We start from the raw sequence: 13,060 nt of genomic DNA, 5'->3' as shown, positions 1-13,060 counted from the left end.
ACATCTGCAGATTTCGTTTACCTCTCATAGTGCTGCCAGTAATTCTGTACTATGACTGCACCCACACTGGCTGCCAGTCAGATGGTAGCTGGAGTGCTAGTGTTGTCAGCTCTGCTGCAGAGCTGTGCCTCATCACAACTATGAGAAGAGAGCTACAACTGCAAAGGCGTTTGTTAGGAGGAAAAGTTTAGGTTTGCTGTACTGTGCTAGTTATAATCACAAACAGCTCTGCAGTGAGATCAGACACAACATATCTCACATTCGTAAAGCCCCATTCAATTAAAATAAGCTCTGGAGGAACATTGGGTAACTGTCAAACCAAGAGATTTAAACAGCTCCTTTATATAAGAAAAATGGAATATCTCTATCTCTCCCTCTTCAAAGATGTAATGCAATAAACTAAAGGGAATGTCATAATATTTACGGCCTTCATAAACAATACATACTCTAGGTTAGAAAAATATAAGTTTATTGATACAGACCTACACACCCATGTGTTTTAAATTTGGGTTCAGTAAATGTCATAAGAACACCAGGTCCTCTGGCTGTTCCAGTCTGGCCCGTGAACCGAGACAGCTGAAGGGCAGAACACACTGGCTCTCAGGCTGCCCTACACCACACAGCATCCTGATTTCACTGCTATCTGCAACCTCACGAAGCAGAAAGCAGTGAGTATAATGATGGAGGGGGCCGACACCTCCTTCCACCATTCAGTATGTGCCAAAAACAATAGACAAAGACATCACTATATCACATCTGCTGTGCAGAATGTCAGTGCACAATGCAAAGACTGGAGCAGAGAGCTGGGGGAACGAGAAAAAGGCGTGTGCACTTGGGTGCGCAAATGTGAGTGAGGGTTCATACAGTTCATGGAGGGGGAGAAAGGGTGTTTGCATACTTAATTCTGTTCAATATTAAGTGTTGCAATTATTAACATTGAGATAGATTAAATTCGAGTCTACTGTTCGGCCTTACACAACTAATGGTCTCTCACGTGGCCGCTCGTGAAAATTAACTGCCACCCCTACGCCAATGTGACAAGATTACAATGCAAAACAATACAAACCATTCCCTGCCATGGTGGAGGTGGCCCCATATTATGGAACTCTCTCACATAGTCGTTGTATGACTGGGGGAAAAAAAAACAAAAAAACACATTTTACTTGAAACACTAATGACAGTAGAAACATGGCATGAACTGCAGCTATGACTAAGAACAACCTTTGAACTAATAGATACTACAATGCAATTATTCCGATGCAATACAATTATTTAGAAATCTAGCACGCATACAAAATTAAAGGGGTATTCTGATGTTATTTAACCCCTTTCTGCCATCAGACGTACTATTGCGTCCATGGGGGGTGGGCCCTACTTCCCAAGGACGCAATAGTACGTCATATGCGATCGGCAGCGCTCACGGGGGGAGCGGCGCCGATCGCGGCCGGGTGTCAGCTGCCTATCGCAGCTGACATCCGGCACTATGTGCCAGGAGCGGTCACGGACCGCCCCCGGCACATTAACCCCCGGCACACCGCGATCAAAGATGATCGCGTTGTGCCGGCGGTACAGGGAAGCACCGCGCAGGGAGGGGGCTCCCTGTGGGCTTCCCTGAGACCCCCGCAGCAACGCGATGTAATCGCGTTGCTGCGAGGGTCTTGCCGCCCTCCCTCCCTGCTCCAGGTCCCGGATCCAAGATGGCCGCGGATCCGGGTCCTGCAGGGAGGGAGGTGGCTTCACAGAGCCTGCTCAGAGCAGGCACTGTGAAGCCTGCACTGCTGCATGTCAGATCAGTGATCTGACAGAGTGCTGTGCAAACTGTCAGATCACTGATCTGTGATGTCCCCCCCTGGGACAAAGTAAAAAAGTAAAAAAAAAAATTTCCAAATGTGTAAAAAAATTAAAAAAAAAATATTCCTAAATAATGAAAAAAAAAAAAAAATATTCCCATAAATACATTTCTTCATCTAAATAAAAAAAAAACAAACAATAAAAGTACACATATTTAGTATCGCCGCGTCCGTATCGACTCGCCCTATAAAACTGGCACACTAGTTAACCCCTTCAGTAAACACCGTAAGAAAAAAAAAAAAAAAAACGAGGCAAAAAACGACGCTTTATTATCATACCGCCGAACAAAAAGTGGAATAACACGCGATCAAAAAGACAGATATAAATAACCATGGTACCGCTGAAAGCGTCATCTTGTCCCGCAAAAAACGAGCCACCATACAGCATCATCAGCAAAAAAATGAAAAAGTTATAGTCCTGAGAATAAAGCGATGCCAAAATAATCATTTTTTCTATAAAATAGTTTTTATCGTATAAAAGCGTCAAAACATAAAAAAAATGATATAAATGAGATGTCGCTGTAATCGTACTGACCCGAAGAATAAAACTGCTTTATCAATTTTACCAAACGCGGAACGGTATAAACGCCTCCCCCAAAAGAAATTCATGAATAGCTGGTTTTTGGTCATTCTGTCTCACAAAAATCGGAATAAAAAGCGATCAAAAAAATGTCACGTGCCCGAAAATGTTACCAATAAAAACGTCAACTCGTCGCGCAAAAAACAAGACCTCACATGACTGTGTGGACCAAAATATGGAAAAATTATAGCTCTCAAAATGTGGTAACGCAAAAAATATTTTTTGCAATAAAAAGCGTCTTTCAGTGTGTGACGGCTGCCAATCATAAAAATCCGCTAAAAAACCCGCTATAAAAGTAAATCAAAACCCCCTTCATCACCCCCTTAGTTAGGGAAAAAAAAAAATGTATTTATTTCCATTTTCCCATTAGGGCTAGGGTTAGGGCTAGGGTTAGGGCTAGTGTTAGGGTTAGGGCTAGGGTTAGGGCTAGGGTTAGGGCTAGGGTTAGGGCTAGGGTTAGGGCTAGGGTTAGGGCTAGGGTTAGGGCTAGGGTTAGGGCTAGGGTTAGGGCTACAGTTAGGGTTGGGGCTAAAGTTACAGTTAGGGTTTAGATTACATTTACAGTTGGGAATAGGGTTGGGATTAGGGTTAGGGGTGTGTCAGGGTTAGAGGTGTGGTTAGGGTTACCGTTGGAATTAGGGTTAGGGGAGTGTTTGGATTAGGGTTTCAGTTATAATTGGGGGGTTTCCACTGTTTAGGCACATCAGGGGCTCTCCAAAAGCGACATGGCGTCCGATCTCAATTCCAGCCAATTCTGCGTTGAAAAAGTAAAACAGTGCTTCTTTCCTTCCGAGCTCACCCGTGTGCCCAAACAGGGGTTTACCCCAACATATGGGGTATCAGCGTACTCAAGACAAATAGGACAACAACTGTTGGGGTCCAATTTCTCCTGTTACCCTTGGGAAAATACAAAACTGGGGGCTAAAAAACAATTTTTGTGGGAAAAAAAAGATTTTTTATTTTTACGGCTCTGCGTTATAAACTGTAGTGAAACACTTGGGGTTCAAAGTTCTCACAACACATCTAGATAAGTTCCCGGGGGGGTCTAGTTTCCAATATGGGGTCACTTGTGGGGGGTTTCTACTGTTTAGGTACATTAGGGGCTCTGCAAACGCAATGTGACGCCTGCAGACCATTCCATCTAAGTCTGCATTCAAATGGCACTCCTTCCCTTCCGAGCCCTCCCATGCGCCCAAACAGTGGTTTCCCCCCACATATGGGGTATCAGCGCACTCAGGACAAATTGGACAACACATTTTTGGGTCCAATTTCTCCTGTTACCCTCGGGAAAATACAAAACTGGGGGCTAAAAAATAATTTTTGTGGGAAAAAAATTTTTGTTTTATTTTTACGGCTCTCCATTATAAACCTCTGTGAAGCCCTTGGTGGGTCAAAGCGCTCACCACACATCTAGATAAGTTCCTTAGGGGGTCTACTTTCCAAAATGGTGTCACTTGTGAGTGGTTTCTACTATTTAGGTACATTAGGGGCTCTGCAAACGCAACATGGCGTCTCATCTCAATTCCTGTCAATTTTGCATTGAAAAGTCAAACGGCGCTCCTTCCTTTCCGAGCTCTCCCATCCGCCCAAACAGTGGTTTACCCCCACATATGGGGTATCAGCGCACTCAGGACAAATTGTACAACAACTTTTGGGGTCCAATTTCTTCTCTTACCCTTGGAAAAATAAAAAATTGGGGGCGAAAAGATAATTTTTGTGAAAAAATATGATTTTTTTATTTTTACGGTTCTGCATTATAAACTTCTGTGAAGCACTGGGTCGGTCAAAGTGCTCACCACACCTCTAGATAAGTTCCTTAGGGGGTCTACTTTCCAAAATGGTGTCACTTGTGGGGGGTTTCAATGGTTAGGCACATCAGTGGCTTTCCAAACGCAACATGGCATCCCATCTCAATTCCTGTCAATTTTGCATTGAAAAGTCAAACGGCGCTCCTTCCCTTCCGAGCTCTCCCATCCGCCCAAACAGTGGTTTACCCCCACATATGGGATATCAGCTTACTCAGGACAAATTGTACAACAACTATTGGGGTCCAATTTCTTCTCTTACCCTTGGAAAAATAAAAAATTGGGGGCGAAAAGATCATATTTTTTCACAAAAATTATTTTTTATTTTTACGGTTCTACATTATAAACTTCTGTGAAGCACTTGGTGGGTGAAAGAGCTCACCACACCTCTAGATAAGTTCCTTAGGGGGTCTACTTTCCAAAATGGTGTCACTTGTGGGGGGTTTCAATGGTTAGGCACATCAGGGGCTCTCCAAACGAAACATGGCGTCCCATCTCAATTCCAGTCAATTTTGCATTGAAAAGTCAAATGGCGCTCCTTCGCTTCCGAGCTGTGCCATGCGCCCAAACAGTGGTTTACCCCCACATGTGGGGTATTGGCGTACTCAGGACAAATTGTACAACAATGATTGCGGTCCATTTTCTCCTGTTACCCTTGGTAAAATAAAACAAATTGGAGCTGAATTAAATTTTTTTGTGAAAAAAAGTTAAATGTTCATTTTTATTTAAACATTCAAAAAATTCCTGTGAAGCACCAGAAGGGTTAATAAACTTCTTGAATGTGGTTTTAAGCACCTTGAGGGGTGTAGTTTTTAGAATGGTGTCACACTTGGGTATTTTCTATCATATAGACCCCTCAAAATGACTTCAAATGAGATGTGGTCCCTAAAAAAAAATGGTGTTGTAGAAATGAGAAATTGCTGGTCAACTTTTCACCCTTATAACTCCCTAACAAAAAAAAATTTTGGTTCCAAAATTGTGCTGATGTAAAGTAGACATGTGGGAAATGTTACTTATTAAGTATTTTGTGTGACATATCTCTGTGATTTAATTGCATAAAAATTCAAAGTTGGAAAATTGCGAAATTTTCATAATTTTCGCCAAATTTCCGTTTTTTTCACAAATAAACGCAGGTACTATCAAAGAATTTTTACCATTGTCATGAAGTACAATATGTCACGAGAAAACAATGTCAGATTCACTGGGATCCGTTGAAGCGTTCCAGAGTTATAACCTCATAAAGGGTCAGTGGTCAGAATTGTAAAAATTGGCCCGGTCATTAACGTGCAAACCACCCTTGGGGGTAAAGGGGTTAATTAAGCGGTTAGACAGCATAAAAATAAGATCACAGCCTATTGATTTCTATACAGCCGTTATCACTCGCCTTTATCCAGATCCTAACCAAGTGGCTCATCAGTCCGGGCACAAGCAACTTCCAGAACAAATCTCCTAATCCTAGCTCTAAAGGTACCTTCACACAACGATATTGTTAACGATATTGTTGCATTTTGTGACGTAGCAACAATATCGTTAATGAAATCGTTATGTGTGACAGCGACCAACGATCAGGCCCCTGCTGGGAGATCGTTGGTCGCTGAGGAAAGTCCAGAACTTTATTTCGTCGCTGGATCTCCCGCGGACATCGCTGGATCGGCATGTGTGACACCGATCCAGCGATGTCTTCACTGGTAACCAGGGTAAACATCGGGTAACTAAGCGCAGGGCCGCGCTTAGTAACCCGATGTTTACCCTGGTTACCATCCTAAAAGTAAAAAAACAAACAGTACATACTTACCTACCGCTGTCTATCCCCGGCGCTGTGCTCTGCACTCCTCCTGTACTGGCTGTGAGCGTCGGTCAGCCAGAAAGCAGAGCGGTGACGTCACCGCTCTGCTTTCCGGCCGCTGTGCTCACAGTCAGTGCAGAGGAGTGTAGAGCACAGCGCTGGAGGACAGACGGCTGTAGGTAAGTATGTACTGTTTGTTTTTTTTACTTTTAGGATGGTAACCAGGGTAAACATCGGGTTACTAAGCGCGGCCCTGCGCTTAGTTACCCGATGTTTACCTTGGTTACCGGCATCGTTGGTCGCTGGAGAGCGGTCTGTGTGACAGCTCTCCAGCGACCAAACAGCGATGCTGCAGCGATCCGGATCGTGGTCGGTATCGCTGCAGCGTCGCTTAATGTGAAGGGGCCTTTAGTTTTCTGGCCAAAGTGCTTGAAATTCACCAGAAAGGTCATTCAATGCGGAATGCCTCACCCCAAGCAGCCAGGAAGTAAGAAGACTGCAGAATTGTAAGCTACTCAAGAGACAACTTGAAAGTACCCCTTTAATAATAAGATTAGATATTTTTATGTAGACATTGAATAGCAAAAAATTTTCATATTGGGAGAAAAAAACCCCCACAAAACTTCCACTTACTCCATTTAAAAATACATCTCTGCGAACTCCAGTAAATCTCCTGCGGAAAAATAGAAGAAGAATAAGACCTAAAGATCACATGGATAGAAAAATAAAAAAGGTATTTATTTACCTGTCCACTTCTTGGAAGCGAGGATCCTTGACAAACCCTGAGTACACAGAAATGTACCATGTAATTAGGTTTTACTGCTACAAAAGTTTGGTCAATAAGATTATACTGCATAATACATTCCATTATCAGGAATCTGAAATCTCTTCGAGACCACATAAGATAAAAGGGGAATTTCCATTTACAAGATCCTATCCCAATATGGAGTAGATGTAATAATATTAGCAAACATCTCCAATTAGAAATGTAGTATTGTTTTTCAGATTTGCCATATAGTTTACCTCATATAGGCCATTGCAGCAGCTTAGGTATCTGTAGTTATGACCACTAAGACCTGTCTGTCACTATATGAGTGGTCATAACCATGCTATATTTCTAATTGGAGGTATTTGCTAATATTAATATTATACCTACTACATATTGGTATAGGATCTTGGAGATGGGAATACCCCTTTAAGCTATATGTAGCATACTCAAGAGTTGAGCGCACACCATACCCAGAAGATACCAGCTGTGATACAGAGCCAGCATCTGACTGCAAAGGCCAGAGGTCGTGACAATCACTGCCCATTAACATTTTAAATCCCGCTGCCAATTACTGACAAATGATAGTAAGGATCCAATGGGTTATCATGGCAGCATTCAGCAGGCCCCTGTAACTGGCATCTTGTCAAGCTGAGCTGCATAGGAGAACCGTGATTTAACTATAAACTGCAAAACTGTGGTGTTGCAGTACATAGTAGAGGCAATCTATCCCAGATTCAAGTCCCCTAATGGGACCAGAAAGTAAACTTTTAAAAATGTAATTTAAAACATCTGTTATAGCTACATCTGTTAAAGTCCAATCTTTTCGACATAAAATTTTCAATCATACATTAAAAAGGGTAAAAAAAAAAATATGCAAGAATGTTTTGGTCGCTGCACTCACAATAAAAAGAAAAAATTAAAAATGTTGCATGTATGCCAAAGTAGTATCAATAAAAATGTAATTTCTTTCCCCAGGTATGACTCTTGGAAGAAGTGAAGTAAAAAATAAAAGTGCAGAAATTGAAGTTGAAGGGATACACTGCATCTTGATGGTAAAGGGCAAAAGAACAAAGTACTGGATTTTAAATAGCGGTAGTTTATATGTGAAGTAGATGCACAACACAGTATGAGCCATAGCCTTAGAACACATTGGTGGGCCAATCATGTCGTGATCTGTTCACAGGTTGGGTGATAAGCCTCTGATGGTTGCAGGAAATCAGGACTCTGGATGGAGTGCCTGCTCCACTCGTTATCTACAGGACCTAGCGACATAGTTCAGCACTGTACACTGCTATCCATGACCATCACTCCATTCAAGCACTGGATATGCCAGAGCATATTTTAAGAGGAATCTGTACCAGGTTTTTGCTACCTAATCTGAAAGCAGCATAATGTAGTGCCAGAGATCCAGATTCCAGCTATGAATCACTTACTTGACTGATTAGTGTAGTTTTCATAAAATCACTGTCAGCAGCGAGAGATAACTCTAGGACCGCTGCCATGTAATCTAACCAAGCCCCCACCAGTGATTGGCAGCTTTATGCATATTGCACACAGCTGCCAATCAGTGGTGTGGACAGGATTATACAGAGCTCAGCATTCAGAGAACGTCTAGATCTGCAGTAGATAAAACAGTTTTGCTTTTATTTTTTATCAAAACTGCAAGCAAGCAATACCTCACTGTCTCTGCCTCTACATCATCCTGCTCTCAAACTGATTAGGCTACATTCACATTTGCGTTGTTGGGCGCAGCGTCGGCGACGCAACCAACAACGCATGTACACAACGCAGTGTTTTGCGACGCATGCGTTGTCATAAGATCCTACAGATCAGGAATTTCGGCGCAGGGAAAACGCTACAAGTAGCGTCCTCTGCGCCCTGTCTTGTGCGTCTATATGATGCATGCGTCGTAAAACGCAGTACAACGCATAACGGCGCATGTCCATGCGCCCCCCCCCCAATGTTAAAGATAGGGGCGCATGCGTCGGTATCCGTCGATGGCGCTGCGCCCAACAACGCGAATGTGAACGTAGCCTTAGCAAATACCTGATAACAGAATCCCTTTAAAAGTGGCCGTCAGTGATTGCCTCCAACAATCTGTCAATTTCTAACAGCAGCGTTTAAAGGGATTGTCTGGTCCAATTCGATAAGTCCGCAGTCACTCGGTCAGTATTCCTTTTACGGTGCTCATTGTATGGTAAAAATGACAAACCATCAAAAAAAAACCCCAATCATGAAGACGTCTATTGCCATTGCCAAGAGAACGGTAACATTTTTGCTTTTACGCCTTTTAAAGACTTCTACTATATGGGTTAATTAGTTTTAGGTTTTGAAAGACTGGACTTTTACAGACATAAAGGGGTATTCCCATCTCCAAGATCCTTTCCCAATATGTATTTGGTGCAATAATAATAATATTAGCAAATACCTCCAATTAGAAATTTAGTAGTTTTTCTGATTCGCAATGTCTCTTTCCTCATGTGCAGGCATTGACCTTAGGTATCCATTATTACGACCTCTAGCAAAGAGCCAATTGTCACTATCAGTGGACGTTACCATGGATACCTGAGGTCCTGCAATGTCTGCACATGAGGAAAGAGACATAGCGAATCAGTAAAACTATACTACATTTCTAATTTGAGGAATTTGCCAATATTATTATACCAATACATATTGGGATAGGATCTTGGAAGACGGAAATACTCATTTAAGTCATGCGGTGCGTGTAGTGCATGTAGGTGGCCTCACTATCTTTATTCCCCTGTATGGGAGTGATGGATAGCAGTGAGCACACAAAAGAGATTGCATATAGCAAACATTCATGGCGTAGTCCAAAGGTCTGCAGCAATGTATCCATTCCTCAGAGAGCTTACTGGGAAAAAAAAAGCAAGCAATCCCTTATGTGAGCAGAAATTGTTTTGATGGAAGCTTGTCTCAGAGGAGTTTAGAGTAACAACACATATTAACCTTGTCGCTGGTGAAACTCGGGGGGATAGTCAACTCTCGGTTTCTTTCGGTTGTTATGAATATCAAAATCTTCTGGCCGACGCCTATATAAATTAAATGTAAGAATTAAACAGAAAACTTGGTGACATTTCTTTTCTTAGTACATACCTGAAGAGAGCCAGTCTGAAATGAAATAAAAAAAAAAAAAGCCTGACATTTTTAGAATTAAACACAGGCAATAGCAATGATCACTGTGCTTCATGCTCACACAACTAACCGCGAAACACCCGGCAATCGTAAGCAAATGTACCTAACAATACAAGCAGAAAAGTCATACTTCCTTTGTATCTAATAAAGCTGATCATACAGACAAAATGCAATCCTAAAATCATTGTGCGCTGCCCTAATGGATTATATAATGTGACATGAGCATTACATACAGAAGGGAATATGGCAAGGCATTTTGCTTTTGATTCTATAAGCAGCCGAATTCCTCCTTGTGTCAAGGTCCTAGAGGGAATCTGTCAGGTGACTTTTCATCGCAGACTAAGGCTGGAGTCATGAGAGAATTGCAGCACAGGTGCGGAGGAGACTGAGAAAGTAATTTCCCCCATCACCTGCAGGAATCGCACTGCACTCAGGTGACATCCGAGTGCAGGGCGATGATTCGCACGCACCCATAGACTTGTATGGGTGCGTGCGGTCAGATTCTCGCAGCCATTAACAATATGCTGAGATAGTTTTTGCATGCAAAAATAGCAGATGTGCACTGCCCCATAGTTTAAGATTGGACAAGTGCAATCGGCCCAATTTATTCGCTCCTGTGAGCGAGCATAAAGAGTATCCTGGAATAGGGCTTGGGCTGCCCTTTCAGAATATGTAGTATTTATTGCTGTTCCTTGTCCTGTTTTCTTGCTGTAAGCTCCAGACAATTCACAATCATGCATCGGCTACTTGAGGGTATGTAAATCAAAAATAAATATGTACCCCTACCCACACCCATAATACCACTTCTCACCCTCTGCTTCAGCGTCAGTGATGGTTAGGGTGCAGTAATACTCGAAGATTGCATTGCTATCCCTGGACTGGCCATCGGCTTTAGAGACCTGAGCGTACAGCTGCATAGTAATACATCACGCCCAGGTGAGGAGAGGTCATGGGCCAGTCTGTGCACTGCGATGTCATCCTCATGCGAGTGATACGGCAGTCTGACTGCACACTATACCCGACGCAGAGTGCTGGGAGGGATTATGGGCGGGACTAGGGGTGAATATTTACTTTTGATTTACATATACTTGACTAGCCGGCGTGCAACTCTGATCTGGTCGGAGCTTACAGCAAGAAAACGGGACAAGGCAGCCATAAACTTTACATATTCTGAAAGGGCTGCCCAAATGCTATTTCTGCATACTACTAGACTGCTATGGGGGGGCCACCTGACAAATTCCCTTTAAGGGAACACGTCTCCGTGAAAGTGCAGTCCAATCTGCAGGCACAATGTTATAGAGCAGTGGGAGCAGAGCATACTGTATATTTTTGTGAGATAAGATTCAGAATAACTTCATTAGTTAAACGTCTGCCTTTCTGGGATCTTCAGTCCAGTGGGCGGTGTCATCCGTGACTGCTTTCTTTATATAACAGTACATACAAAGATGGCAGTCACTTATAGGACTGTCCACTAGGTCAAAAATCCCAGAAAAAGCAGAGGATTAAATGTATGAATCAGATTTTCTCACAAAACTATATTCTCAATCCACTCATCTCTTCCTGCCTTATAACATGGTATTGGCGGATTGGACGGCATTTACATAGTGACAGGTTAACTTTAAAAGACCATCAATCTACTTTCCTGACAAGTCTGGACTAAAATACTTGCTTTCCCCATAAAACAACAATCCTGGATCATAGCAATATAGATTGTGCAGCTATTGCTCCTACAAATAAAGGAATATACAGACCATGGGAACGATAGCACGGCTGACAACATCCAACCAACACTCACTGTGTAAAGACACTGCTCATTAGCAAGAGAAATGGTAACAGCGTGCTGTCACAATGCCTTCTTCACTTATTTCCAGGAGTAATAAACAGGGACAAAATGCATCGTTCCAAGACACCGTGACCCAGAACTTGTTATACATGGGGAAGAGCAGTCCTTACTGAAATAAATGTCAGGAGAGGGCACAAGTCACCCTATAGGGCAGGGGTGGGGAATCTTTTCGGCCAAGGGCCATTTGGATATTTATACCATCCTTCGGAGGCCGTACAATCTCTGCCCACAAAGTACATCCAGACTCTAGTGTCAGGACGTAATCTTCCATTGCATGCCCTTCTGTGCTGAGTAGTGAACACTGCGTGTGTGCTAACAGAGCAAGAAATTAATGAGCTGGTTGTAATCGAAATATACCTCCTTGTCCAAGAATGTTGTCTCTGAGAATCTGCCCGGGGGCCTGATAAAAGGTCATCGAGGACCGTAAATGGCCCTGGGGCCGGAGGTTCCCCACCCCTGCTATAGAGGGTATGAGGGTCTACAACAAACTATGTAGCTGCTTGTTTGGAAAAACAATATATACCATAGTTCAGTTCTATGGGGTATATGGTAATGTTATTGGAGTCAAAGAAGAGGAGACATTACTGTAATAGGTGAAATATTAACCCCTTCTCAACCGGGTGATTTTTTTTTACTTTTGCTTCCCCTTGTTTCAAGCGCTAGAACTTTATTTTTAGCTTTCAGTTGACATAGCCATATAGGGGCCATTTTTTGTGGGAGGAGTTGTAGTTTTGAATGACCCAGTTCATTTTACCATAAATCGTACTGGATTTAAAAATAAAAAAAATTATAATCAGCTCACGCTCCAGGGAGGAAAATTCAGTGTGAAATCCACTTGTATTCACATAGGAACCCTGGAAGACCTTGTTTGGTCATGGTGTGGTGCAAGAAGTTTAGGAACACACCAAGCTGGTATCCGGGTCAGAAATGGAAAAAGGGTCCATGAGGACTGGGTTCTAGCACCAATGGGAAAATATTAAAACATAAAACTTTTACTGGGCAATTAAAAACATGGTAAAAAAAATAAATAAATAAGGATCCATAAGCTTACGTAATGAGATCTAGAGATGTTGGCTATTAGTCTTGTTGAATTAAATGTAGCTTTTATTGAGCCATTTAAAACAAAAATTAGACCATGAATAAGACGCAAGTTGAAACGTGTAGGTCTTAAATAACCGTACCTAACGTATATTTGTGTCACTATGTGCTCAGATGTGGGTTATACTTGTTTTTCATTTAAAATGGCTCAATAAAAGCTACATTTTATTCAACAA

General features: G+C 42.4%; 1 protein-coding gene across 5 annotated transcripts in view; it reads right to left on the bottom strand.

Moving 5' to 3' along the window:
- The window catches only part of YTHDC1 (YTH N6-methyladenosine RNA binding protein C1), a 100,650-nt gene that overhangs the window by 8,670 nt on the left and 78,920 nt on the right, over window positions 1–13,060 (bottom strand). For all 5 annotated transcript variants that reach the window (XM_069743383.1, XM_069743384.1, XM_069743386.1 and 2 more), the window contains 4 exons: window positions 9,758–9,840; window positions 6,767–6,803; window positions 6,655–6,694; window positions 1,067–1,129 (listed from right to left, as the gene is read on the bottom strand). In XM_069743383.1, coding sequence (XP_069599484.1) covers window positions 1,067–1,129; window positions 6,655–6,694; window positions 6,767–6,803; window positions 9,758–9,840 — 223 coding nt within the window. The remainder of the gene's footprint in view (window positions 1–1,066; window positions 1,130–6,654; window positions 6,695–6,766; window positions 6,804–9,757; window positions 9,841–13,060) is intronic.

The sequence above is a fragment of the Ranitomeya imitator genome, chromosome 1 (genome assembly GCF_032444005.1).
Source record: "Ranitomeya imitator isolate aRanImi1 chromosome 1, aRanImi1.pri, whole genome shotgun sequence".
NCBI classification, from domain to species: Eukaryota; Metazoa; Chordata; class Amphibia; order Anura; family Dendrobatidae; genus Ranitomeya; species Ranitomeya imitator.
This window is presented reverse-complemented; position numbering and strand designations above follow the sequence as displayed.